The 26,946-nt window shown below is 43.3% G+C and overlaps 2 protein-coding genes and 1 pseudogene across 8 annotated transcripts in view; 2 read left to right on the plus strand and 1 right to left on the minus strand.

The window, feature by feature from the left end:
* Positions 1–8,300, plus strand: part of STIM1 (stromal interaction molecule 1) — a 193,311-nt gene extending 185,011 nt beyond the window's left edge. For 2 of the 6 annotated variants that reach the window (XM_044258665.1, XM_044258666.1), the window contains 4 exons: positions 1,457–1,523; positions 4,073–4,109; positions 5,135–5,300; positions 6,372–6,440. In XM_044258665.1, coding sequence (XP_044114600.1) covers positions 1,457–1,523; positions 4,073–4,109; positions 5,135–5,300; positions 6,372–6,379 — 278 coding nt within the window. In that variant the 3' untranslated portion in view covers positions 6,380–6,440. Of the gene's footprint in view, positions 1–1,456; positions 1,524–4,072; positions 4,110–5,134; positions 5,301–6,371 lie in introns of all 6 variants that reach the window. The other 4 variants (XM_044258667.1, XM_044258668.1, XM_044258663.1 and 1 more) reach the window with 2 other exon arrangements.
* Positions 8,301–9,374: 1,074 nt separating this feature from the next.
* Positions 9,375–26,946, plus strand: part of RRM1 (ribonucleotide reductase catalytic subunit M1) — a 37,869-nt gene continuing 20,297 nt past the window's right edge. The window contains exons 1-8 of one of the 2 annotated variants that reach the window (XM_044258670.1): positions 9,377–9,684; positions 13,734–13,890; positions 16,481–16,569; positions 19,219–19,396; positions 20,684–20,784; positions 23,261–23,320; positions 24,427–24,466; positions 24,717–24,879. In XM_044258670.1, coding sequence (XP_044114605.1) covers positions 16,501–16,569; positions 19,219–19,396; positions 20,684–20,784; positions 23,261–23,320; positions 24,427–24,466; positions 24,717–24,879 — 611 coding nt within the window. In that variant the 5' untranslated portion in view covers positions 9,377–9,684; positions 13,734–13,890; positions 16,481–16,500. Of the gene's footprint in view, positions 9,685–13,733; positions 13,891–16,480; positions 16,570–19,218; positions 19,397–20,683; positions 20,785–23,260; positions 23,321–24,426; positions 24,467–24,716; positions 24,880–26,946 lie in introns of both variants that reach the window. The other variant, XM_044258669.1, reaches the window with a different exon arrangement.
* LOC122914685 lies at positions 20,859–21,009 on the minus strand (annotated as a pseudogene).

A 26,946-nucleotide genomic window follows, 5' to 3' on the forward strand; every position in this document is an offset into this window, starting at 1 on the left:
CAGAAGTCCTGGTGGCCCTTCTTCCAGCTGGGCTGGGATGGAAAGAGAGAAGGAAAGATCCTTCTCTTTTCTCTTTTTCACATTTCTCTCTTTTCCTCTCTTCCCCGCTCTGCCTCTTCTCATTCCATGCTGTGTCTTCCTCTTCCGCCTCCCTTTCATGCCTTCAAAGCCACCAGCCGTAGAAGCCTTGTCTTCCCACCATCCATCACCATGGAATCGTGTTCTCTCCCCTGTGGCCTCTCTGTGGCTTCTGGCACCCTTGTCACCTGGCTCTTTCTCCCATCTTTAGGGAGAAGTCAGGGTGGCCCATCTCTCAGGGTAAAGGAGGAAAAAACGAAGGTAGAAACTCTGCTTTCAGCTGGAGCTGGACGTGAGCCCAAGGGGGATGCTCTAGTACTTTCCCAAGTTACCCAGTGTCCACATATCCCGTTCACTGGGCATGGTGGCCGTCATCTGCCAAGAGCCTGATTTGTAGCGTTGCTCCAAGAGCTGGCTCTTTGTTGCCTGCATGCTTATTAGAAGAAATTTGGAAAGTTTAAAGTGTAAATATGATCATAAAAAAGGGCACCTATAGCCCCACCCTATTTGAGTAGCTTCTCTTACAGTCTTCTGAAGTTTGTGGAACTTTAAATGATTTTTTTTTCTTTAAATGATTTTTATGTGGTCAAGGTAATAATGACCACTGCTATTTACTGAGCGCCATGAACTGTGCCAGGTACTTTAAATGCGCTCTCTTGAAGCCTCAACAACCTTGCAGGATTTTATAAATCAGGACCTAAAATCAGGAAGTAAGTTGCACAGTCATGGCTACAAGTAGAAAGGCCCCATTTCAGACTCTAGTCTTTTGTGTTTCATAGTTTGAGATGTTTCTTTTGTGTCTAATTTTGTATCCTTTTGTTTCCCCTGAGCATTTTAATAGGTATTTTTGTATGTTTTTCAAATCTTAAGCAGCATTTTTAATAGTTTGTCAGCAATCAGATATACCATCCTTTTCCCCTTGTTCCAACTTTATGTGTACTTTCATACGCTTATTAATTCATATGTGATGAGCGTGTTTATGTATAAACTTTGTCCGCATTGAGAATTATTTCCTGAGGTTGGCTTTCTAGAAAGGCTGGTTCTTAGTGCTCTCCCGGACCTTGCCCCACACCCCTGTCCCAACCTGCCCTGCCTGTGTCCTCCCACTCACCCCCTGCCTCTCCTTTCTAGTCATGGTGACCCTCGGTCTCCCTCCATTGTAGCTGCCACTAAAACTGCCCTGGGCACCTCATCGTTAATCTCCCCTTCCTTTCAGGACCCCTGGTGGGAGGTCTTTGGGAGGCGGTGCCCCATTCTCCAGATGGGCACCGAGGGCCCAGAATGGCCCGCAGCAAGCATCTCACTAGGGGCAAACCCGCTTGCCTGCCAGCCCAAAGGAGGCTGGCCCTTCCTCACCCCTTCCTTCCTCTCTTTGCAGCTCCCACCCTGCAGTGCAGTGTCCGGCAGCGCCTGACAGAGCCGCAGCATGGCCTGGGATCTCAGAGGTTGGTAGAGGGCGAGGCTGGCCACTTCTTGACAAGCCGGGTCTCTCTGCGGCGAATGCGCAGCCTTTCATCTGGACAGTCTTTCAGTTCTGAAGGCCACGGGACCAGCTCTCCATCTGCCTCTGCTTCTTCTTCCTGCTCCTCTGCCACCACCACCACCTCCTCCACCACCACCTCCATCACCACCGTCCATGTCCACCCTGTTTATTACCATCACAGCACTTCCTATTTCCTCCAGATGGAGCCCCACCCTGACCCACCCCCTTCTGACAGCAGCGCTGTGATGCCTGGGCACTCAGAGAGCTTGGGGTATTGGCTGTCTCTCTTCTCTTTCTTTCCTGCCTTCCTTCCCTTTCTGCTGCCTTTACCTTGGCCTCTGCCTGCTGGCTGCTGCTTGCTCAGCTGTTGGGGGGCGGGGGAGTGTGCTGTGGGGCATCTTCTCCTCATCCTGTCCTCTCCCGGCCCCGGGGCTCCTTCTTAATGTCAGCCTCACTTCCCACAACTTTGTGCTCTTCTCTGTGTGGGGTTTGCTGACCCTAGAAATGAGGACAGCGCCCCTCCCTCATGGTCCTCTCTCACTTGGGCCTAAACTATGCACCTTCACATCCGCTATTTCCATGGAGGCCTTGCTTCCTTTGCTCCTTTGATGGAATATTTATGAATACCCGTTCTGGGCCAGGCTCTGCGGGACGTGGGGTTCATATGTGATAAGATACAATCCCAGCCATCCAGGAGAGGTACACAGATAATTAGGGAACAATTTGAGAAGTGCTACGGGGGTGTTGAGGAGGGAGTGACTAGCAGTGTGCAAAGGGTGGAATGTTTCATAGAAGAGATGACATTTGCGACAACACCCTGTGTGCAGGAGAGGAAGAAAGTGTAGTCTAGGCAGAGGAAGCCTGACGAACAGAGGCGTGGAGGTACAAGAGAATAGGATGTATTTGTGGTTAGGACCTTGGATGTGTGTTGGTGGGAAGGGGTGGCAGATGAGGCTAGGAGGAGGAAGGGCTCTGAGGGGGGCGGTTTGGGCCATTACTCTTTAAGAGATGGAGGACTGCAAAAGGATTTCTAAAAGGAAGAGAATCAGATTTACATTTTGGAGATAGGGGCCTGTATGAAGAAGAGAAGGGGAGAGTACAGAAACTGCAAAGTCACTGGGGTAGACCAGTAGGGGAGGTAGTGAGGTCTAGGGGTGGAAAGGAGAGGATTAATTTGGCAGGTGTCTGGGAGGGGTGGAGGAGAGGGAGGAACCTAGGAGGACACTCAGGTTTCTAGCTTGGGTGACTGAATGGATTTGGGACCCTTCACGGAATTAGGGAACTGAAGAGGGGGAACAGGTTCAGGGTTTTGAGCAAGAAAAGTTTATCAGTGGGATGAGCTTAAAGTACTCACTTCAAGTTACTTTTTTTTTTTTTTTAAGATTTTGTTTATTTATTTGAAAGAGAGAGCACAGGTGGGGGTGGTGGTCAAAGGGAGAAGCAGGCTCCCCACTGAGCAAGGAGCCCAATTTGGGACTCGATCCTGGGACTCCAGGATCTTTGTTTTTTTTTTTTTTTGCAAAGATTTTTATTTATTTATTTGACAGATAGATCACAAGTAGGCAGAGAGGCAGGCAGAGAGAGAGAGGAGGAAGCAGGCTCCCCACTGAGCCGAGAGCCCAATGCGGGGCTTGATCCTAGGACCCTGGGATCATGACCTGAGCCCAAGGCAGAGGCTTTAACCCACTGAGCCACCCAGGCACCCCAGGACTCCAGGATCTTGACCTGAGCCAAAGGCAGTCACTTAACCAACTGAGCCACCCAGGTGCCCCCACTTTAAATGTTTTGAAGGGTCAAGTAATTTCCCCCTCGTCCCACAGCTCATTAGGAACAGAACACAGTGTAGAACTTGGCTTTCCAGTCTCGGAACACTCTTTGGGTATTTCTGTGCTTCCCAGAGGTCTCAGCGAACTCTGGAAGAACTGATGAGAGGCTTTCTCCCATAGCCTGGTCTAGCAGGGGCTGGGCCATTCCCCACTAATACCTCAGGAGATAAGCTAGGATAGAGATGAGAGAGCCTTGACCTTCCTTGGAACAAGCTTAGGGGAGCCTTAGAAAGTCCCTATCCTCTAGAGGGACCTTTCTTCTTGGAAGTTGTGGCCTGGCTCAGCCCTGGCCTTGGGGCTGCAGCCTGCTGACTGCCGTGGATTTGTGGATTTCTGGTCGTGCTTCACTCTGGATGCCAGTTCCTCTTGCTCTGCTACTTCTGGATAGTTATCCGTGAGGGCTGTTCCTTTGTCTTTCACAAAGGGGCTGCCTTTGCTAGCACTTTCACCCAGCACAGTGGTTCATTTTCATTCTCATCCTCATTGTCATCCAGAAGCTTAGGCAGGGAGACTTCCCCTCCCCGTAGAGGTGGAGAAGACTGGATTGGGGTTCAGGGTACTAGGGGATGCTGTGAATCCCATGCTCCAAAGGGCGAAGCTGAGGGCAGTGGGGAGGGAGGGCGGGGAGGTACCTGCACCCACCTGGCCTGTTCACTACTTAATTTTCTTTTGCACCATGCACCAGAGGACCATCTCTAAAGACAAACAGGCTCTCTAGTAAGGTTAGTAGCTTGGTATGGAAGCCCAAGGCAGCCCAGCCTGTGGGGAGGGACACCCCTGACCTGAGTGTCTCAAAGATTCAGGGAGGGAAAGTGAGCTTGCCTCAGCAGGCCTTTGACCTCCTGCATCTGCTGGAGCTCCCTCAGGCTCTTTCCTGGCTTTGGAAAGTCTCAGCTTTTAACTGATGACAAGGCACAGAGGGATGGGAATCATGGCCAAATGGGGCGTTGGGGTAAGAGGAGTGAGGCTGGGAGGGCCCCAACCCACTGACTGCTCTCCCTTGGCATTAGAAAAATAAGCCCCCGGGAGCCTCACCTCATCAGGTTAGAGGGCCCCTTTTCCCAGTGCGGTTGCTCCCCAGAACTGTCTCAGCGCCTTGCTCTGTGGTCCATATGTATGTGGAAAAGGCAGGGTAGGAGTGGATCATCTTGGAACTTAGGGAAATGAGTGCATGTTTGGACAGAAGTGAGGACAGTATCAGATATACGAAACCAAATATGAAACTGAACATGAGTAAACAGTAGAGGATGTGGTTGAAACAATACCTGTAGGATGGAGCTGGAGCTGGGATTATTCTCTGCTGCTCCTTGTCTCCAGGAAGATACTGGCCCACAGGGTAGCTACTCAGTTAATTGCTTCCTACAGAGAAATAAACCTCAGGAGCTATGAGTCAACCTTCTGCTTTTGCTTATTTTTGGGCCCTGGTGCCCTCCCTAATTTTTGACCCACAGCCTCCTTCTTTCCAGGTCCTATGGTGCTCTCCCCTCCCACTCCTGACTTTTCCCCTTTGCTTCCTGACTTGGGTGTTTAAGTGTTTCCCTTAGCCTTCTCCTCTGCCCCTACTATGGGTTCTCCTCTGGGAAAGTAGAGAGAGTTAAGAGACTGGCAGGGGACCCGCATATTTACCCTTTTGTCTGTAGAGGCAGGAGAGGAGGCATCTGGAATTAGTTCATGGGCCTTCTTAGGAATAGCTAGCCCCTTAGAGGGCCTCAGCTTTCTGGACTAATCTCTGTGTGTGCATGTCCAGTGTGCAGTGCTACGTCCCCATGATTCAGCCTTGCAAAGAAGTCTCTTAAGATTGGCCCACGTATGGGTCTTCCAGCTTGACTGGCCTCATCATCTTCCTTCCCCCAAACTGTCTACATTTCCAAGTGATTTGCCAACATATCAGATCCTCCAAACAGCCTTGCAAGGTAATTGAATTGGTAATTTCTTCATTTGGCCAAAATTGAGGACCAAGCAAGGTTAGATGACTTGTCCTAGGTCACATGTCAAGCCTCAAGCAGAGATGGAAATTATGACTTCTAGTGGCAGCTCTTCGGAACCACTGCCACCTTAGAGACCAGTGTCCTGTCCTGTGTTTCTGCACTTGCCTACACTCTCCCTTTCACAGAGCTCCGAAAAAGACCCCCCTTTCCAACTGCCAGCAGACTTTGGTTTGAACTCTGAAACACTTTCCTGAGTCCTGTGAGGGGGTTGAAAGAGGCAGCGGCCTGGCCTTTTGGGGGTGCATAAGGGATTATTTGCAAGGCTGTTCTAACCTTCTCCTCCCCAGCCTGGGTTAGGCCCACTTACTGCATGCGCCCTGTTCCTTGCTGCCTGGCCCAGTCTGGATGTGTCCCGGGGTGTGACAGGAGTCATTCAGGGAGGAAGGCGTGGGGAATGGTGATTCAGGGTAATGTGTGGGTTCTGTGTTGGTTTAGGGTTGAGTTCTAAGAAACCCAGCCCGCTATGGGAAGGCAGAGATTTTGTTGAAGGGGGGGGGATTCAAGCGTATGGTTACACCAGTTTAGGACCTGGCCACTCAGCAGGGTGGGGGCCCGTCTTTAGAAAGTCCTTTGCCAGACAGATGATGGTGTAATGACTTTTGGTTTTGCTTCTTGTTTTTCTCTTCTTTCTCTATCACTTTTCCCTTTCTTTCTTTTTTTAATCTTCTTGGCCCTTCTTATTTCTTTCTGTTCCTCCTTTTGCCTTTCTTTCTCCCTGATTTTACCCTCCTCTCTCTTTCTTCCCCAACCTGTCCCCATTCCCTATTCCTGCCTATCTCTTGTCCTGTACTTATGGCATACTCAACTTCCTTCTGTTTTTCATCCTTCTCTCTTGCCTCCCTGCCTGTTCATCTTCTTTTCTTGCTCCCACCCCTATTTCTATACCCATTTCCCACCCCTCCTTGTCTTCTCATGCTGTTCCTCTCTCTTCTTCACCTTTCTTCCACCCGCCTCTCCTGTATGTATCTCTTTCTTCTTCTCTGCCCTGTCTTGCAGGGATTTGACCCTTTCCGATTCGGAGTCCTCCCTCCACATGAGTGACCGCCAGCGTGTGGCCCCCAAGCCTCCTCCAATGGTCCGTGCTGCAGATGAGGCCCTCGGTGCCATGACTTCCAATGGCAGCCACCGGCTGATTGAGGGGGTCCACCCCGGCTCTTTGGCGGAGAAACTGCCTGACAGTCCTGCCTTGGCCAAGAAGGCACTCCTGGCGCTGAACCATGGGCTGGACAAAGCCCACAGCCTGATGGAGCTGAGCCCCTCAGCCCCACCTGGTGGCTCTCCACCTTTGGATTCTTCCTGTTCTCACAGCTCCAGTTCCCCAGACCCAGACACGCCATCTCCAGTTGGGGACAGCCGAGCCCTGCAGGCTAGCCGAAATACACGCATTCCCCATCTAGCTGGCAAGAAGGCTGTGGCTGAGGAGGATAATGGCTCCATTGGCGAGGAGACAGATGCCAGCCCAGGCCGGAAGAAGTTTCCCCTCAAAATCTTTAAGAAGCCTCTTAAGAAGTAGGCAGGATGAGAGTGGCAGTGGCGGGACAATGTGTCCTTCCCTGGTCTTCTGCCCCCCTTCCTCCCCTTCCAAGATACCTGGCCCCTAGAGCGGGGCACGGGAGGGGCTGGCCCAGGGGCCTGGCCACTGTACATACCTGCCCCCCTCATCCTTGGGTCCTTCAATATTATTTATTAACTGACCACCATGGCCTGCCTGCCCTGCCTTTCTCCCAACCATGGGCTGCTGCTGCCACTCCCTCTCTACTTCAGTGCATGTCTTAGTTGCTGTCCCCTCAGCCCTCACCTCCACCTCTGGGGTCCAGCTTCTGTCTCTGCTGTCCCAGTTTTGAAGTTTGGTTTCTTGTTTCTCTGTTTCCTGCTTTCAGGCTCCTCCCTCCCACCACTCCCCAACTTCCCCTGGCAGCCTTGGGGGGAAGATAGGAGGAGTAACTTCCGACATCTGTGCCTCAGACATGTTCCACCCCACCCACGATGTTTCTGTTTGCCTCAGACTGGGGCCTAGGGCCCAATATTTGAGGTCTGTTCTTTGGGAGTGTGGTGGGCCAGAAGGAAACTTGGCCTGGAGCTCGCTTGAACCTCTAGGGGTTTGTGGGGGAGTGGAACACATTCCTAGAGAACAAGCTACTAGAGAACTTTGAAGAGAGGCTAGGCTAGGGGGTAGGTTGGGAGAGACTCCTCTCTTAGTTGGGGGATGAGTAGAAGCCAGATGTGTGGGCCACAGGGCAGTCACCTTTTCTCTCTTCTCTCACCTACACCTGCCTCTTTCTTAGCCCTGCTCCCCCACACTGCAGGAGGGTTTGACTATAAGAGGTGCTGCCCAAATGCTCTCTAAGCATCAGTACTCCTGGAGCTCAGGACAAATGGCTCCCCTGGCCATGGGAGCCTCAGCCATGATACAGGGCTCTAAGGGGGCGCTGGAGCTGTTGGGCAGGATATTGTTGCATTTGAACCAAAAAATCATTTTTAAATTGAAAAAAGAAAATCTCCTGAATTTCCCAAGTGCCTGCACCACATACTCCCCTTGTCAGACCCCATGTTCATGTTACTGCATAGCTTGGGCCAGAGGCTCAAAAAGGACACAGCTGGTTTAGGGAAGGGGGTGGCTGAGGAAGATAGTGTAGCTGAAGACAGCTGTGTGACCTCTTCCCCCACACCCTTCCCACCCTCTAGGCAACTCTCTCCCTTACCTGTTTTTGCTATGGCTGTAAAGGTATTTTCCTTTTGCCCCACTCCTTCCCATGCCTTTACTCTGGGATCCTATTTTGGGCCTGGGGTGCAGGCACCTGGGACTGGTCTTAGGAGGGTGCTAGGCTGCAGACTGCCTTGTACCCCCTGGACACCCTCACATGGTTTTTCTGTGTTATTTCATAAGACTCTTTGAAGTCCAATAAAGCATGTTGGAGATTTTAACCTCTGCTGGCTTTGACTCTCATTGTGTTCTTCGTGGCATTGGAGACAGGATGAAGAAGGGACTGTTTCCCCTTGGACAGGGAAAACTGAAACTCTCATACACATTCCCAAAAGGTCTCCAGAGAGGGCTGCCAGTTGAAATACCAGATGTTCCAGTTGAAATACAGGATGCCTGCCTGGTTAAACTTGAATTTCTGATAAAAACTTTTTTAGTGTAATCATGTCCCTGCAACATTTGGAACACATTATTTTTGTTTGCCAAATCTGACAACCCCATCTTTGGGCCATCCTTACCCTATCTATCCTATGGCTTTGCCTATCACCTATGACTTTTAGAATTACTTCACAGGGAGCTTGGGGTACATCTAGAGGGTAGTGAGGAACCGATGGAAAGATCTTATAAAGGGATGCCACATGAGCTTTCATGATAATCAGTTTGTGTCGTCCAGATCACAAGCTTCTACATCACTCTTGTGTATTAACGTTTCTTACCTATTCTCACTCCCCTCATTCAATCACCAAGCACTGTCCATTCTGCCTCCACTGTTTCTGCCACCACCCACTGGAGAATTATAAAAGCAAATGGGCCACGGCTCTGCCTTGGTCTGCTCAAAACTCTTCCAGAGCTCCCACTCCATCAGGATAAAATCAAACACGGGCTCGCAGGACTTTCTTCCAAGGAGTGAGTGCCAGATTTCCTCCGATGTAGGAGCGTGGGGCTCCCAGCTGCCTCCAGCTATGGATCACAGGATGCAGCTCACATCGGATAGCAGTCGGGTTATTATATTCTAACAGTCCTCAAGGCAAGAAAGGGTTTTGAATGGTTAGGTTTTTATTTCAAAAATACCTGAACCATCTTGACTAAGGCCGGGGCGCGCCAAGGAGAGGGGCGGGCCCAGGCTTGGCGGGCTGTGCGCGCAGCGCGGGGTTCTGGCCCAGAGTTGGCTTTGCCCACAATCAACATGGCGGCAGGAGAACCGCCTTCTCGCCGGGCTTGCCCACACCCAATGTGGCCAGGGAAAAGGCGCAGTTTCCAGGGCCCTGCCCGTACTCAACATGGCGGCTATCGGGCGAGGCCCGTTTGGGGCTGCGCTGGCCCTGCCCACGAGCCGGGACGCTGGCAGCGTCGAGTAAGCGTCATTCGAGCTCCGTCGCGCCGATTTTGCGTCTCGGGTGGCGGGAGCGGGAAGGGGATTCGGATTGTCGCGCCTCCGCTCCGTGGAGGAAAGTGTTCTCTGGCTCCCAAATCCAGTCCTTGCACCTGAGCGCCCCCCAGGAACCCGACCTACCACCTTCTCGATCCCGCCGGCGCCTCTGAATTGCAGCCCCGTCTCGAATCCTTCAGCGCCTCAGCCGCTAGCCGCGATGCATGTGATCAAGCGAGGTGAGAGGCTGGGGAGAGGGCAGCAGGTTACTGGGGAGCAGGTAAACGGGTTGCGGGCTGCTGCCGCCCTTGCAGTTGGCCACACCCGCCCACCTCTACCGCTTCCCGCCCGGCCCGCCGCGGCTTCCCGCCCTGTCAAGCCCGCTGGGCCTCTGGCTTGCGTCAGTCTGTTCCTCCCGTCCCCCCCACATTCGCCTCCCGCTGGTCTTCAGCATGAGCCCCCTCTGCTTTGTCATCCTGCCGCCTTTCAAAAGAATACTGCCTCCCCTTTATCGAGTAGTTACTCTGTGCACCGAGCATTTTCGGGGCAGTTATTTATTAGCTCCGCTTCTCGGGTAAAGAATCTGAAGTGCAGAGAGGAGTGACTGACGCCAGGCCACCCTTGATGGTGAGGCCGGGTTTCGAACCCAAGGCTAACGTCGGAGTGTCCTGGAACACCCTGGGGCTGGTGACCTGTCCTAGGAAGTGGGAGGAGCCAGAAAGAAGGGACTTGTTCTTCAGTTTCCTGATCTCTTTTGTGGGGATGTGCGGTGAAAAAGAACAGAGCTTAGCCACAGACATGCCTGGAATTTGCCCTTTGTGGGAGGTGTGCGGCCAAGTTTGGGACTGGGGCTACTGATACTGAATCGGAGTAGGGAGGCCGGGACAACTTCCGACAGGATGGGGACTGACTGGAAAGAGCCAGGGACTTGGGTTCTTCCCCAGCAATTATTTCCCGTTAGACTTGCCGAGTTCCTCCTTTGTGCCAGATCTTTGCTTGTCAGTGTGAAATTATAAGAGGAGACAGCCCCTGCCTTGGCAAAAGGTTTAATCAGATTGGAAAAACAAGAGCAAAACGTGTGTCTAGCAGAGAACTGTAAGCAGGTAGGAACAAAGTTTGACTTGAATCTGCTTGCCTCTGTTAAAACAATAAAGTTATTTCAGAATTGTAGGCACTTACTACTGGTTGACTGACTGGTGGTTTCCTCCACTAGCCGGTTATCCATTTCGAAGATGCGGACTTTATGCCCACACTTAGCACCGGACTTGCCACGAACAGGAATTCAGAGTGAATGAGGAAAATTATTTAAAAATACAGGATTTAATGGATTCTCTGGGTAGGCAGGTGGTTGATTTGGTTTTGTCCAGGGAGTTTAATAAAAGCCAAGAGACAGAGAAGTGGACAGTGATGGCCTTTCTTCCAGTTTTTAGTATCTTGAGAACATCATTCTCTGAATTTCCCTGTCCTCCATTTTAGCTGATGAGACCAAAAGACCAGAATACACAGTTCACTTCTATTGGTCTGTTCCTGTGAATGAAAGAAACATCTGGTTTTTTAGAGCTTTAGGAAAAGGTATGGAAGGATGAAGATTCCCTTTTGATAAGTCTGTAACAAATATGAATTGAAAACTTGTGAACTTAAATTCCTGGAGTAGGTAACACCCCTGTGTTGAGTTTTTAACTTTAGGGTCTACTTTGAAATACTGTAGTTTAAAAAGTACTACCTACAACAAGCTCTAAAAGGTGGAGCTTATTTTGTTTCTTATTCCTTCAGAGAACATAATTTGATCCAGATGATTCTCAGCTAGATTCTGCTCGTGTAGCATTCAGCAGAGCTTGTTAATTTACACAGTTATACTTGAGTTTATCTTATTTTTGAACAAAGTTTTTAAATATTTTATTTACGTCTTTCACGCAGAGTGTGAGAGAGCATGAGAGGGGTGGTTGTTGGGTGGGGCAGAGGGAGAGAGAGAAGCATACTGTTTGCTGAACAGGAAGCCTGGAGTGGAGCTCAGTCCCAGGACCCTGGATCATGACTTGAGCCAAAGGCAGACACTTAACTGACTGAACCACCCAGGTGCCCCTTATTTTTTATTTTTAATGTGCTCGGGGTTTTTCTTTTTCTCTCTTATTTTTGGCATACCAATGAATAGCAGACTAGCTTCTGTCATTTTTGTTAATTTTAATGTAATTATCCAGGAGGGCAGCTGGCAGTCAACCTAACTTGTGTAGTAGCCCTCTTCCACTTATTCAGGGTTTTGCTTTCCACGGTTCCAGTTACTCCAACAACTGTGTTCTGGAAGCAGATGATCCTCTCGACTTTGTCGGATCAGTAGTAGCCTAAGTGTACATCAGAGGGCCTACATCTTTCACCTCACTTCATGTCATCACAGAGGCAATTTATCATCTCACATCATTACAAGAAGGGTGAATACAATACCACAAGATAGTTTGAGAGAAAGACCACATTCACATAACTTTCATTATAGTATACAGTTATAATAGTTCTATTTTATTACTGGTTTTTGTTGTTTATCTCTCTCTCTTTTTTAAAGATTTTATTTGTTTATTTGACAGAAATCACAGGCAGGCAGAGAAGCAGGCAGAGAGAGAGGAGGAAGCAGGCTCCCTGCCGAGCAGAGAGCCCTGTGGGGGCCTGATCCCAGAACCCTGGGATCATGACCTGAGCCGAAGGCAGAAGCTTTAACCCACTGAGCCACCCAGGCGCCCCTATTTATCTCTTAATGTGCCTGATTTATAAATTAAACTTTATCATAGGTATGTATGTATAGGAAAAAACAGTATATATAGGGTTTGGTACTTTTCTGTGATTTCAGGCACACATTCTGTGATTTCAGTCTTGGAATGTATCCCCTGCTGCTAAGGGAGTACTACTGTACTTACTGAATAGTGCTTATATCTTGCTAAGGATTCTGGGGGAAATAATAGAGGAAGAAAGCAGCTTCATCTTCAGAGATCTTATGATTATTAGGGACATAGGAATAATCCACATGAAAATTGTTAGATAACAGAAGGAAATAGTAGATGAGTTTTTCTCTTGCTATCTTCAGATATTTTTCCTAATGGGAGAGTATTGTATTGTTCAAGGAGATTAAGGTTAAAGAATTAAAGTTGAGGAGCATTGCAATAAACGTAGTGTAGCTGAGTTATAAAGTGTGGTTTGGAATATAGTATATGGTTTTCAAAACTTTGGGTTGCAATCTACAGTAAGAATTACATTTTACATCATGACTGAGAACACACTAGTGTATGTGTGTGTGTGTGTGTACCAGTTTTCATAAAATGAAATTAACATTTCCAAATAATTCCTTTTAAAGCACCTATGTGTACTCTGGTAATCTCTCTTCTAAATCTGTTCTCTAGCTCTTCCTCTTTTTTCCCCTTACTCCCTCCCTACTTTCTTCCTAATCACCTCTACAGCCCACTGTATTATCTTACAAATCTGTGTGGATGTTCTGCTGGCACTCAGAAACAGTGGTGAGGAAGTAGACCTGTGTCCTGTTTTCAAGGATCTTAATAATCAATTGCAAAAGATAGACACATCAGAAAACTTAATATAATAAAATACAATAAATAACCCTGGTAGGTAAAGTAAAGGCTATAGGAGCCCATTCATTCAGTTATTCAGAAAGTGTTTTCTTAGTATTACTTTGTGCCAGGAACTGTTTTAGGTACTGGAGATTACAGCCATGAACAAAACAAGCTAAATCCCTTTTCTCGTGGAGTTTGCATTCTTGTGTGGGTGAGAGTGCTAAGTATACATAAGAAACAGGCAAACGTAGGAATCAGTTAATTTCCAGATAGTCATTAGGGAGGTCATGACAAGTAAACCCATAATAGAGGTGATGGAGAAGGTAATCTTGAATTAGATAGTCAGGGAAAGCTCTCAGGAGCTGGCATTTGCCCTGAGCTCTGAATAATATTAGGAGCCAGCTATGTGAAGATCTGTGGGCTGAGCCTTCCAGGCAGAAGGGATTGAAAGTTCATACCTTGTAGAAGAGGCACATCCTTGGTCTTACGGTATTAGCAATCTTGCTGAAGAGAGAATTAGAGAAGATAGCTTATTTTATTTTATTTTTTAAAAGATTTTATTTATTTGTTTATTTGAGAGAGAATGAGAGAGAGAGCATGAGAAGGGGGAGGGTCAGAGGGAAAAGCAGACTCTTCCCTGAGCAGGAAGAACTCATCCTGGGACTTCTCTGCCTGCCTGTGAACTCATCCTGGGACTTCTCTGCCTGCCTGTGATTTCTGTCAAATAAACAATGCAGAACTCATCCTGGGACTTCAGAATCATGACCCGAGCTAAAGGTAGCCGCCCAACCAACTGAGTCACCCAGGCGCTCCTGGAGAAGACAGTTCATAATCAAGAGGAAATCAGACAATTAGTATTCTAGAAGATTTCAGAAGAGGAAGAGGTCACTGTGAGTAAGTGTTCAAGGCAGGTCTCGTGGATGTGGTGAGAGTTGAAGATTAAGTAGGAGTTAGATGTATGGAAAGGTGGGAAGAGGGACTTGTAGGCAGAGCAAGGTACAGGTATTGATGTGAGTATGGGACTGGGAGGCCCTGTTCGGACTTAATGATGTTTCACTGGAAACAAGTGAAGAGGTGATAGGGGACCAAATTAAGGAAGACTTTGCTTGAGAGAAGAGGATAATGTAGGCAGTGAGAAACAAGGATTAATGATGTGATAAAGTTAGCATCTAGGGGTTGCAAAGTTGACTAAGTGGAATGATAGGCTAGAGAATGGTTCTTTAGACCATTAGTCTGCCTCCCCCTTCCCGTGCGAGTTAATACAATTGCTATTGTACTTTTTGGCAGTTACCTGGTTAACTTGTCAGCTACAGAAATCTTTTTGCTAATATTGCCTTGTGGTCACCTGTCTGCTTAGTTAGCCAGCTGGTAGAGCACTGACGGCCTAGTCCCAGTGAGGGCCAGTAGATTTACTCTGTTGCAGAGTTAAACCCTGCATATGTCAATCTGGTCAGAATAGGAGATCACAATGGTGATCAGAAAGAGAAGGGCTGTCATTCAGTGCACGAGAGCCCGAGGTGTTTTATTTCGTGATAGTTTTGTTGATGACAGGTTAGTAGTGCTTACTGTTGATTTATTCTTCAGCCAGCCACTGAGCTAAGTTTCAACATAGAGACATGAATGAGAAGGCCAAGTGTAAACATATATTTAATATGTTGTCCTTTAGTTACTAGTTAAAAAGGATGGGAGGGGCAAAGAGATAAATTAACATTTATTGAGTGTCTCTGTGTATCACAGATAACTGTGATCAGTGTTTTCCCAATAAGAGCAACTATTTTTTTTTTAAGATTTTAATTATTTTTTAATAGATCACAAGTAGGCAGAGGCAGACAGAGAGAGGGGGGAAGCAGGCTCCCCGCTGAGCAGAGAGCCCCATGCGGGGCTCAATCCCAGGACCCTAAGATCATGACCTGAGCCCAAGGCAGAGGCTTTAACCCACTGAACCACCCAGGTGCCCCAGGATCCTGATATCTTGGCCCCATCTTGTCTCACCTCAGTCTGTGTGCTCACTGGGGAGTCTTGGGATTTTCTCTCTTTGCCCCTCCCCCAACTCATGCTCTCTCTATCTAAAATAAATAAATAAGATCTTAAAAAAACGAAGAACTTCTTTACATGGTGTGAAGTACATTCAAAATCGTTTGTTACCTTAGAAGGGTATGTAAGCCAAATTTATCATGAAGGTGTTAGAATGGAAACAGGCTTTATTTTTTATTTATTTTTTTAAAGATTTTATTTATATTTGAGAAAGTGAGCGAGAGAACGAGAAGAGTGGGAGCACAAGTGGGGGGAGGGGCAGAGGGAGAAGCAGACTCCCCACTAAGTAGGGACCCCGATGCGGGATTCGATCCCAGAACCCTGGGATCATGACCTAAGCGAAAGGCAGGTGCTTAGCCAAAGGCAGGCTTAGCCACCCAGGCATCCCTGGAGACAGGTTTTAAATCATTTAACATTTTGTAAATATTTGAGTTCCTGCTATGGGCTAGTCCTTGGTCCTTGGTCTGGGTGCTGGGGAATATATTGGTAAATAAAACATCAAAAACTCTTTTTCCTTCTGGAAGCTATATTCTCGTGGATTAGTGGAGAGACTCACACAGTAAACAGATACATAAGTAAAATATATAGTGTGTCAGATGATACTAAGTGCTATAGAGAAAAATAAAGCATAGAATGAGAATGGGGATAAGAAGAGCACACCTGTGTTTGGGGAATTGCAGTTTAAAATAGGGTGATCAAGGGAGCCTTACTGAGAAGATGACATTGACCAAAGACCTAAAAAAGTATAGTCATGAGGCCAGGGTTGCCAGGGTAGAGGAAGTGAGGAATGGTGGGAAAGCAAAAGTTGAAGTTGGGGAAGGGGCACATAGGACAGGTTGTGTAGAGTTCTATGGACCGTTAGAATGATTTTGACTTGAATTCTGAAGGAGATGATAAACCACTGTTAAGGACTTTTGAAGGGAATAATGACATGATTTTGACTTAAGTTTTAAAGAATAATTCTGGCTGCTGGGTGGGACAAAGGAAGAAACATCATTTAGGATGTTATTGTGAGAATCCAGCTGATTTATATATAATATAAGGGAAGAAGGGAAGACTTTGTGTATAGAATCCCTACTTTTTGAAGATAAAAAAATAATTTCTTGGGGCGCCTGGATGGCTCAGTGGGTTAAGCCTCTGCCTTCGGCTTGGGTTGTGATCTCGGGGGTCCTGGGATTGAGCCCCACGTCGGGCTCTCTGCTCAGCGGGGAGCCTGCTTCCTCCTCTCTCTCTGCCTGCCTCTCTGCCTATTTGTGATCTCTGTCTGTCAAATAAATAAATAAAATCTTTAAAAAAAATTTCTTGATGAGTGTTGGGATCTGAATCTTTTATCTGTGAAATAGCATCTCATGTTTGTCAATTTTTAAAGTTCATGTGTTGATTACCTCCGATTCTTTGATGTTGCTGTCTTAATGAGTGCTAATATGAATTGCATGGTTTGATTCTTCAGATGGCCGCCAAGAGCGGGTTATGTTCGACAAAATTACATCTCGAATCCAGAAGCTATGTTATGGACTTAATATGGATTTTGTTGATCCTGTAAGTAAATATGGTTTATATTTAAACCTTGCTTCCTATGATTCTTTCTACTAGTCCCTTATCTTTTATCATTTACTTAATAAATATTTTGTTTGGTATTTTGGTTACGGCCTTGGATAAAAATATGAATTAATTGCTGAAAACTTATCTTCTAAAATAAAACAAAATAAAACTTAGTTTCTAACTTTTGGTCCTGTGAGTTCTTTTCAGAGAATTATCAGAGTGAACAAAGAGGAAAACTTAACATTTCATATTAGAGACTTCCTTGGGTGAATTGTTTTATTCATAAGTGGAAAAGCCTATAGAAAAGCTTGTTTTGGAGTTGTGGTCGTTTGTATAGGAACTAGTTTGAAATTTGCTTTTTTTTTTTTTAATAATGTATCTAATCTTTTTTTTTTTTTTTTTAAGATTTTTACTTTTTTATTTGACGGAGAGAGACAGCGAGAGAGGGAACAGAAGCAGGGGGAGTGGGAAAGGGAGAAGCAGGCTTCCTGCCGAGCAGGGAGCCCAATGTCGGTCTTGATCCCAGGACCCTGGGATCATGACCTGAGCTGAAGGCAGCCGCCCAATGACTGAGCCACCCAGGCACCCTGAAATTTGCTTTTTTGTTATTTATGTAGAAATACATTTAAGTAATAGAAAGTAGATTTCATGGACAACATTTAAATTAAAGAGAATGCTTCATAAGCAAGTTATTCTGTTTTTCTCATTATTTTTTGTAACTCCTTTACTCTAGACCCTCATTATCTCTAATCTGGACTGCTGTGGCCTCTAAAGTGTCTTCCTCTAATCTTGCCCTGTTCAGGTGCATCTTACACATTATTTCCAAAATGATCTTTGAAATGGAGTCTCTAAGAACCCTTTTTCCAAAGCCATCTGCATTGCCCCAGCCTTATTTAGGTATTTTATCTGTATTGCTGTGGCATTAATGCTGGCCTCCAAGCATTAATCACATGATATGGAAATTAATTATATGTCTCTGTCCTCACCTAGAATCAAGGGTGGGCTCTGTCTTATTCTTGTGATCTGCAGTGCTTGCCAAGTATGTAATTAGACACTTGATAAATAATGAATTGACCAAAATGTTCAAAAGAAAATAATTTTAAATGACTTTAAAATATGCTTATCATAAATTCTCTTTTATATTTGGGAATATAATATTAAAAATAAATTATAAATAAATATTTAGAAATATAAATAAAATATATTTTATATTTAGGAATTCTAAACAATAATTAGAATAGTAGAATATTAGAGTTGTAATGTGTCTGAGAGATCATCCTAATTCATCCTCCTGTTTTAGAAATAAGAAAGGTTCAAAGAGAGGGGGAGTGACTTATACAAGTGACTTGTTATTTTATCCTGAGTTCTGATTACTTGCCATGTAGTGCCAGAAACTATTCAGAAGACTTCACTATTCTTTTACTGGATGTAACTTACCTCTTGGATCTGAGAAGAAAGTGATCAGGAGCTTGGTATTATGTATAATGAAGTAGAATGGATTATAAACTAGTAATACACACACACACAGACTTTTTTGAAGGGGACATACTTTGGTCATCTGGGAAGTGCATCAATTTTCTGTTGAATTAAGGTGTCTTAAAGATTCAGTAAACACCCAAGAATTTGTTTTTCTAAAAAATGTATGGTAATAACTTGTGCTTTGTGTGTTTTAAAAAGGAGAACCTCTTACAATATGGTCTTGAAAACAGTGAATGCAGTGAGGTTGAATAGGATGTAGAGCAGGGGTCATAGTAACTGTAGTAACATAGTAACTGGCAAGTCCCAGTATCCTGAGCCTCAGTTTCTCACATAAAGAGGTGATAGTAATAATTAATAATACCCATCTTAACTTGGTGCTGTGGAATGTCAGAGAAGATGGTGAAAATCGAGCTACTTTGTAATTTGTGAGGTGCTAAGAAAAGAGTAGTCACTAATTGATTTACACCTTCATCTCCTTTAATTGGAATGATTAAAGTTTGATTCATTTGCTTTCTCATACTTGTCCTTAAGTAGGATTGGGGGAAAATGGGTAAGTATGTAGCTCGAACCCCGACCACAGAGGCACAATGTGAATGAAAGATGAGATACTTATAAAATCACTGGTTTGTTTTCAGCTGTTTTCTGGTGAGACCATTACTCTTTCTAAAAGCTGTCCTTGGGTTTTCTGTTTGTTTGGTGCTGCCTCTTCATTGCAAATGTAGTGTGGCTTTTCTAATGGCTTTGTTGGTTTGTTGGTTTACTTGGTTTACTAAGTTTCCCATAGTCCAACATTCTTTTTTTTTTTTTTTTAAAGGAAAACATCCTTTTTTTTTTTAGATTTTATTTCATTTATTTGAGAGAGAGAGACAGTGAGAGAGAGAATGAGCGAGGAGAAGGTCAGAGAGCGAAGCAGACTCCCCATGGAGCTGGGAGCCTGATGTGGGACTCGATCCCGGGACTCCAGGATCACGCCCTGAGCCGGAGGAAGTTGTCCAACCAACTGCGCCACCCAGGCGTCCCTCATAGTCCAACATTCTGAAAGATAGTTTTTCAGAAAAGGAAATTTTTTTTTTTTCATAATAAATTTGATTGTTTTCTTCATTGCTCTTTTAAGGAGGCTAATGGTTCTTGGGGAAGCTCAAGTAGTTCTTGGTTTTGTTTTAATAGGCTCAGATCACCATGAAAGTAATCCAAGGCTTATATAGTGGGGTCACCACTGTGGAACTAGATACTTTGGCTGCTGAGACGGCTGCGACCTTGACGACCAAGCACCCTGACTATGCCATCCTAGCAGCAAGGATTGCTGTCTCCAACTTGCACAAAGAAACAAAGAAAGTATTCAGTGGTGAGTCTGAAGGAAAAAGTTAGAATTCTCAGAAAATGTATAAGGCTCCTCAAATGAAACCTTAAATGTCAAAAGAAAAGTTACATCTTATTTTAAAAATGTGCAAGTTAGTGGCAGAGAGGGGACTGGAACTTTCTGGTTCTCCATGCTGCTGACCTGCTGTGTGAGAGTTATTGGGTCCTTTTCTTCACCCTTCTCCCTCTCTCTTTAAAAAGATTTTACTTATTGATTTGACAGAGAGAGCGAGAACAAATGGGGGAGCAGAAGGGAGAGGGAGAAGCAGGCTCCTCACTGAGGAGGGAGTCCAATGTAGGGCTAGATCCCAGGACCCTGGGATCACGACCTGAGCCGAAGGCAGAGGCTTAACAGACTGAACCACCCAGGTGCTCCTCCCCCCTTCTTTTTAAAGCCTGTCTTTAGGTGGTTGGTGGTGGTGTGATTGAAAAAATTAGTAATATTTATTGACAAGTTCTTGGTTGAACAAAATATCCTTTGTCGCCATTGGCAAGCACTTTATTGCATCATTCCCATTTTACAGTTCTGGGAATGGGGACAAAGGAAGGTTAAATAATTTGTTCTGTATGTAACAAGTGATATATGAAAAGTCAATTGGTAGACCCGAGATAGAAATCTTTTGGCTGTCAATTCCAGATCTTTATGTGGAGCTCAAATGTTATATCAACCTCTTCATTAGATTTATTGTAGATATATTAGTTATCCCAGAATTGATCTATGGGTTCAAGACAATCCAATCAAAATGCCAGCATTATGTGTGCCTAAGTAAGTTTTATATGTAAATGCAGAGGGCCACACTCTGCTATGATGTCTTGAAGAAGAGCAAAAAGACAGCGCTTATTAACTGTTTATAGAAATGAAATGCTTGGGGTGATAGATTATGAATTTAAAGTTGAGTTTCTATTCTGTTGGGATAAAAAAAATTGAGAGGAGGTAATAACTTCTGTTGTTCTTTATTTTCAACCAATAATTCTCAATGGTTTGGTGATCAGAATCACCAGGGAATCTTCTTCAAATTACAAAAACCTATGTTTATGCTAACTCTGGGAGATTGTTTCCCTAATTGAGGCATTATTATGTGTTTATTCAACATGTATATGGTTATTGTGCTCGCTTCGGCAGCACATATACAACATGTATATGGTTATTGACCACTTTCTGTGCTAGGTACTGAGGGAGGTTGGCATGAGAAAAAGGGTTTTAGACTATTACCGGAGGATTGAATTTGTTGTTAAGTGATTTTGACATTTCTTTATTTAAAAATTTTTTTAGATGTGATGGAAGATCTCTACAATTATATAAATCCACATAATGGCAGACACTCTCCCATGGTGGCCAAGTCAACACTGGATATTGTTTTGGCCAATAAAGATGTATGTATAATGCTCTTCTGGTGAAAACATTTTTTATAGATTCTTTTTTTTTAAACACGTTTAAAAGAACTTAGACACTACAGATAGTGTAGGTAAAAAGTTATTTTCTCTCCTCTGAATTCTACTTTTCCTTTCTAGAGCAAGAATGTTTCATCATTTTTCAATTAGCAATAATCGCGCCTCGGATAAACCTCATTGGCTACGATACTGCCACTGCGCAAAGCTTGTTTCATCATTTTTAAATGTATTTTTCTAGAGCTATTCTATAATATGTGTGTGTTTGTATATGTGTACATATATATTTTTCCTTTTAGTGATATCGTACTATGCATACTGTTCTTGCTAATACTTTTTTCACCTATAGGTTTATCTTAGAGGTGATTCTATATCAGCATTTATGAATTTACCCTATTTATTTATTTATTTGACAGATAGATCCCATGTAGGCAGAGAGGCAGGCAGAGAGAGGGGGGTAAGCAGGTTCCCTGCTGAACCAAGATCCTGATGCCAGGCTCGATCCTAGGACCCTGAGATCATGACCTGAGCTGAAGGCAGAGGCTTTAATCCACTGAGCCACCCAGGCGCCCCTACCATATTCTTTCTAACAGCTGCAAGGCCTTCCATTTTATAGATGTCTTGTTGTTGTACGTATATGTAAGAATTGTTAGTGATGAATATTTGTTTTCCTTTTTTTGTTGCAATGAATATCCACGTATGGTAGGAGTTTTGCTCATAGATGAGTATATCAATAAGATAAATCCCTTCAGGGGCGCCTGGGTGGCTCAGTGGGTTGAGCCGCTGCCTTCGGCTCAGGTCATGGTCTCGGGGTCCTGGGATCGAGTCCCGCATCGGGCTCTCTGCTCAGCAGAGAGCCTGCTTCCCTCTCTCTCTCTCTGCCTGCCTCTCTGACTACTTGTGATTTCTCTCTGTCAAATAAATAAATAAAATCTTTAAAAAAAAAAAAAAGATAAATCCCTTCAGTGGAGTTCGCCAAAGAATATATACATTCAAAAATTTTGTTAAAAAAAAAATTAGTAGACATTGCCAAACTGATTCCCAGCATAAAATCTTGAGAGATCTTGCCAGCAACTTAAAAATTATCCACTTGTATTTTAACCCCTTTCTTTCTTTCTTTCTTTCTTTCTTTTTTAAGATTTTTATTTATTTGACACACAGAGAGGAGAAATCAGTAGGCAGAGAGGCAGGCAGAGAGAGAGGAGGAAGCAGGCTCCCAGCTGAGCAGAGAGCCCAATGCGGGAGTCGATTCCAGGACCCTGAGATCATGACCGGAGCCGAAGGCAGAGGCTTAACCCACTGAGCCACTCAGGCGCCCCTTAATCCCTTTCTTAACTAGATCCCACAGGAGAGAAAGGGAAAGATGTATAGATCTTGCCAACCTTTTGTACATGGGTTTATTTACCACCGATATTTGTACAGATTAGAAACCAGTTTTAACCTTGGGTAATACAATGATTAGTTAACTGTCTTTCAAAATATGTATCTGATTTTAAAGAGACTGAGAGAAAATTGAGTTGTGTGTTGTTCATAATGTGTGTTGTATAATCTGGAAGACAGGTAAACAAAAATAAAGAACAGCAGCAAAAACCTGTATTTGTAAATTAAATACTGATAAATATTTTAGTTCCCCATTATTCGTGCTAGGCACCTACCTCCTTTTGGCAACAAAGATACTCTTAAAAGTTTAAGAGAAAAGGAAAGGTTTCATAGAGATTTTTCAAGGCCTTGGCCATGGATCATTATGTAGAAACACTGTTAGTATTTTGAAAAATAATACTAACTCCATTTTTTTCTATCCAGAATGATTATTTGTACCTGATTCCTTTTGTTTTCCTTTGAACAGCTTTATAGCCAAGAAAAATTCTGTAACAATGACCAATTCTGCTATAAATTTCATTGTTACACACTAGTTTGTTTAAAACTGGTTAAATTTTTTTTGAGGAGCCTTTGAATTAATGTAATCCTACCTTCTGTCATTGTAATCATATATATTGTTATGTGCAGTTTAAAATGGGCTAATTTTAAGATAAAAAATATGTATTAGTAAATATGTAATACCAATACCTTTAGGTTAATAGGTGGTCTAAAAGCATGTTCAGGGATGATAATATGGTCCCTCTTGTGCTCATGTTCTTTCCTTTTTTAATTAGAGGTGAACTGTAAATATAACGGGGAAAGTTTGGAAAATCATATTAATATTTTTACTTATATACAGTTTACGTGTTCTCTTCTAGTCTTTTAATACACATTTTTAAATGTAAGTAAGGTATTCATTTGATAAACTATTTTATTTTCCTTAATGTTAGTTATAAATTTCTAGTCCACAATACTTAGTGTTATCACTTGTATTCTGTGTCAATTTTAGTTCTGGAGTCAGGGCTAAAAGATATCAGATTTTGTGAAAATAAGTCTAATTATCTTAATTATAAGGTTTTTTTTTCTTCTTTACCTCTTTCAGCGCTTGAACTCTGCCATTATCTATGACCGAGATTTCTCTTACAACTACTTCGGATTTAAGGTAAATAATGGGTTTTAACAAGTGGAAATTCCTCCTTAAATCAGGAAATACAGGTTTTGTTTATGTTTTAGTAATATAATTATAAAGGCAGTAAGTTTTGGGAGTCAGAATGGACCTGGGGTGCGGATTAGGTTAGGGTGGTGGTGGTGGTTTGAGTTAAGGAAAGGTAGCTTATCCATTTGCAGTTTTTGAATTCCAGATACTACTTGTGGATTACTTGAGTTATGTAGATACTTTGCTAGAATTATTCCCTATTATTCTATTTATATAACAACTATTTATTGAATCCCTACTATGTGCAAAGTGCTTTTTTAAGTACTTTTGTGTTGATAAACAGTATTGTGTAGTGATCAAGAACATGTGTTGTTATAGACCATCCAGATTCAAATCTCTGTTCTATTTATTATTAGCAAGTTACTTAATCTCTGCTTCATTTTCTTCATCTTAGAATGGGGATAATATTAATAAAATTTCAACAACTAATTCTCTTGAGAATTAAATGAGTATGTGTGTGTGTGTGTGTGTGTGTGTGTGTGTATGTGTTGCTTACATCAGTGCCCAGCCTTAGAACAGCACTTTGTAAGTGTTAATCATAAAGATGATGATGATGATGATGATGAATACCAGAACTTCTGCAATTAACATTATACATATTAATATAGAGCTGGCTTTTTCCAGGATTTTTCTTGTAGTTTTTTCCAAAGAAACAGCCAACTGATAATGTTCCAGATTGAAGCCAGTTAAGAGTAAATATGCTGTTCTTTTCATTTAAAATCATATAAAAATGGAAAATATTTAAATAGATTGCCTTGGAGTGCCTGGGTGGCTGAGTCAGTTAAGAGTCTGCCTTCGAAGGCTCAGGTCACGATCCCAGGGTCCTCCAATGCGGGGCGGGCTTCCTGCTCAGCGGGGAGCCTGCTTCTCCCTCTCCCTTTGTCCTTTACCTCCCTGCTTGGTCTGGTTCTATCTTGTGTGCGCATTCTCTCTCTGTTTCTCAAATAAATAAATAAAATTAAAAAAATAGATTGCATTATTGTGAAAGATATATCTTTTGTGTCTTTAAAAACTGTGCTTTGTAAGTATTTTGGTTGCTTTGGTTTTTCTAGACGCTGGAGCGATCCTATTTGTTGAAGATCAATGGGAAAGGTGAGAAATGAACGTGTTTGTTATATTTTCTATTGATTACATTGAATATAGAGCTCTGAACTATTAACCTTAATATTTCTATTTAAACACTAACATTTTTAACTTCAGGTTTGGCTTTTGAATAATTGCTGGTGCTTATTGGTAGAAAGTTTTTTAAATTGTTTTCTGGTGTTCTTTTTTGACTCAGGTACATTGTCTCAGTTTAGTTTTTCTGACATGTCCCATCATTTGAAACTCCTTTTGTTTTTAGTGGCAGAAAGACCACAACATATGTTGATGAGGGTGTCTGTGGGGATTCATGAAGAAGATATTGATGCTGCTATTGAAACATATAACCTTCTTTCTGAGAGGTGGTTTACCCATGCTTCTCCCACTCTCTTCAATGCTGGTACCAACCGCCCACAGCTTTCTAGGTATGGTCATTTTTAATGTTCCAAGATGGTTATGATTGGGGAAATAAAGCTCCACCTGAAGAAACAAGGCAGTTAATCACATAAAAATTAATTTAATGAACTTTGAATCACTCCTGCTCTAATCAAATGAGTTTTACATCCTGGAAAGATCTCCTGCAGTGTGGTAAATGAATTGGAGAGACGAACACTGATAATGAAATTTTTTAAAGTTGACAGTGATGATGTTTGCACAACTCTCCGAATATACTAAAAGCCATCCCTTATACACTTTAAGTGTAGAATTGTATGGTATATGAATTATATCTCAATAACATTGTTTTGAAAACAAATACCAAAACTAATTTTGGGACTCTTAATAGTCTGTACAAGAGATTGTGGTAGTTTGGATTAGGGAAGTGAAGTAGAGATTGAGAGAGTAGACAGATTCAGGGATATTTAGGAGGTAAAATTGACAATTTGGTGAAGTTTTGGATGTGGGGCAAAGTTGGTTCCTGAGTTTATGGGTAGAATAACAGAATTAATGGTGATGCCGTTTTCTGAAAAAGGGAACACTGAAACAGAATCCAGTAATATGATTTAAAAATAAATACCCCTTAGCAACACTAGTATATTGAGGAATTCAAGGATATGCTAACATCAAAAACTGCATTAATGTAATCCATTGCACTAACATTTTATACCATCAAATACTCTTTTATAATTTAAAAAAATGAACAAGATAGATACAGAAAATAACTTTATTTGGTAAGAGATATCCACTAAAATCTTAGGTCTATTACCTCTGTTTTCAGCATTGTAGTGGAGGCTTGAGCTGGCATTGTAATATAAGAAGAAAGTGGATTGTAAATGAGGGAATAAAACTGTAGTGATTAACAGATGGTATGGTTTTTACATAGGAAATTCAAGAGCATCTACACATAAATTATCAGAATTAAAAAGATTTCAGCACAGTATCTGGATATAAGTTCAATATGAATTAAGGAGATCTCTACTTTAGCTGTTAGAAGATTAAATTTTAATATATATCATTTATGATACTGGAAGGTACCCAGGAATAAATGCAATAAAAGATGTGGAAGGCTTTTAAAGAGAAAATTCTAAAACATAATTGAAGGACATTAAGAAACAAATGGAGAGTGATTTTATATCATAAATGGATTTGATAATATAAAGATGTCAGTTTTTCTTAAGTTATGGATCCAGTCAAAATGTCGAATGTGCTCATTCTAAAATTTATGCTGGAGAGCAAAGGCTAAGAATAATTTCCTAAACTTTTCAGAGATACCAGTTCTAATCCCTGGAACCTGTAAATGTTAATTTATAAGGAAAAATCTTTGAAAGTATGATTAAAAAAGATCTTGACCTAGGGAGGTTTTCCTGAATTGCCCAGGTGGGCCTTAAATCCAGTCAGAAGTATCCTTATAAGAGAGAGGCTGAGGGAGTAAGATACATACAGAAGAGAAGAGGCAAGATAGAGATGGAAGCAGAAATGGGAGTGATGTGGCTATAAGCAGAGGAACCGCTAGAAGCTGGAAGAGGCAGGGAATCTCTTTTTCCCTAGAGCCTCTGGAGGGAGTGTTCTTGACTCTGGCCTAGTGAAACTTACATTGAACTTCTGGCCTCCGGAACTATGAGATAATAAGTTTCTATTCTAAGCCATCAAGTTGGTGGTAATGTGTTAGGGCAGCTGTAGGAAACTGATGTAAATTGTAATAGCAAGTTTTAAAGAATAAGCCCTACCAGGTTTCAAGACTACCATAATGCCATGGTAAATAGGACAGTGTGATTTTGGGATGCCTGGGTGGCTCAGTTGGTTAAATGGCTGCCTTCGATTCAGGTCATGATCCCAGTGTCCCGGGATCAAGTCCCACATCGGGCTCCTTGCTCGGCAGGGAGCCTGCTTCTCCCTCTGCCCGCCACTCTGCCTGTGCTCACTCACTCTCTCTCCCTCCCTCTCTGACAAATAAATAAATAAATCTTAAAATTTAAAAAAAAAAAAGAAAAAAAGACAGTGTGGTATTTACTCTGATAAATACAAATAAACCAGTGGAGTATAACAGAGAACCT

The sequence above is a fragment of the Neovison vison genome, chromosome 7 (genome assembly GCF_020171115.1).
Source record: "Neovison vison isolate M4711 chromosome 7, ASM_NN_V1, whole genome shotgun sequence".
In the NCBI taxonomy this organism is placed as follows: Eukaryota; Metazoa; Chordata; class Mammalia; order Carnivora; family Mustelidae; genus Neogale; species Neogale vison.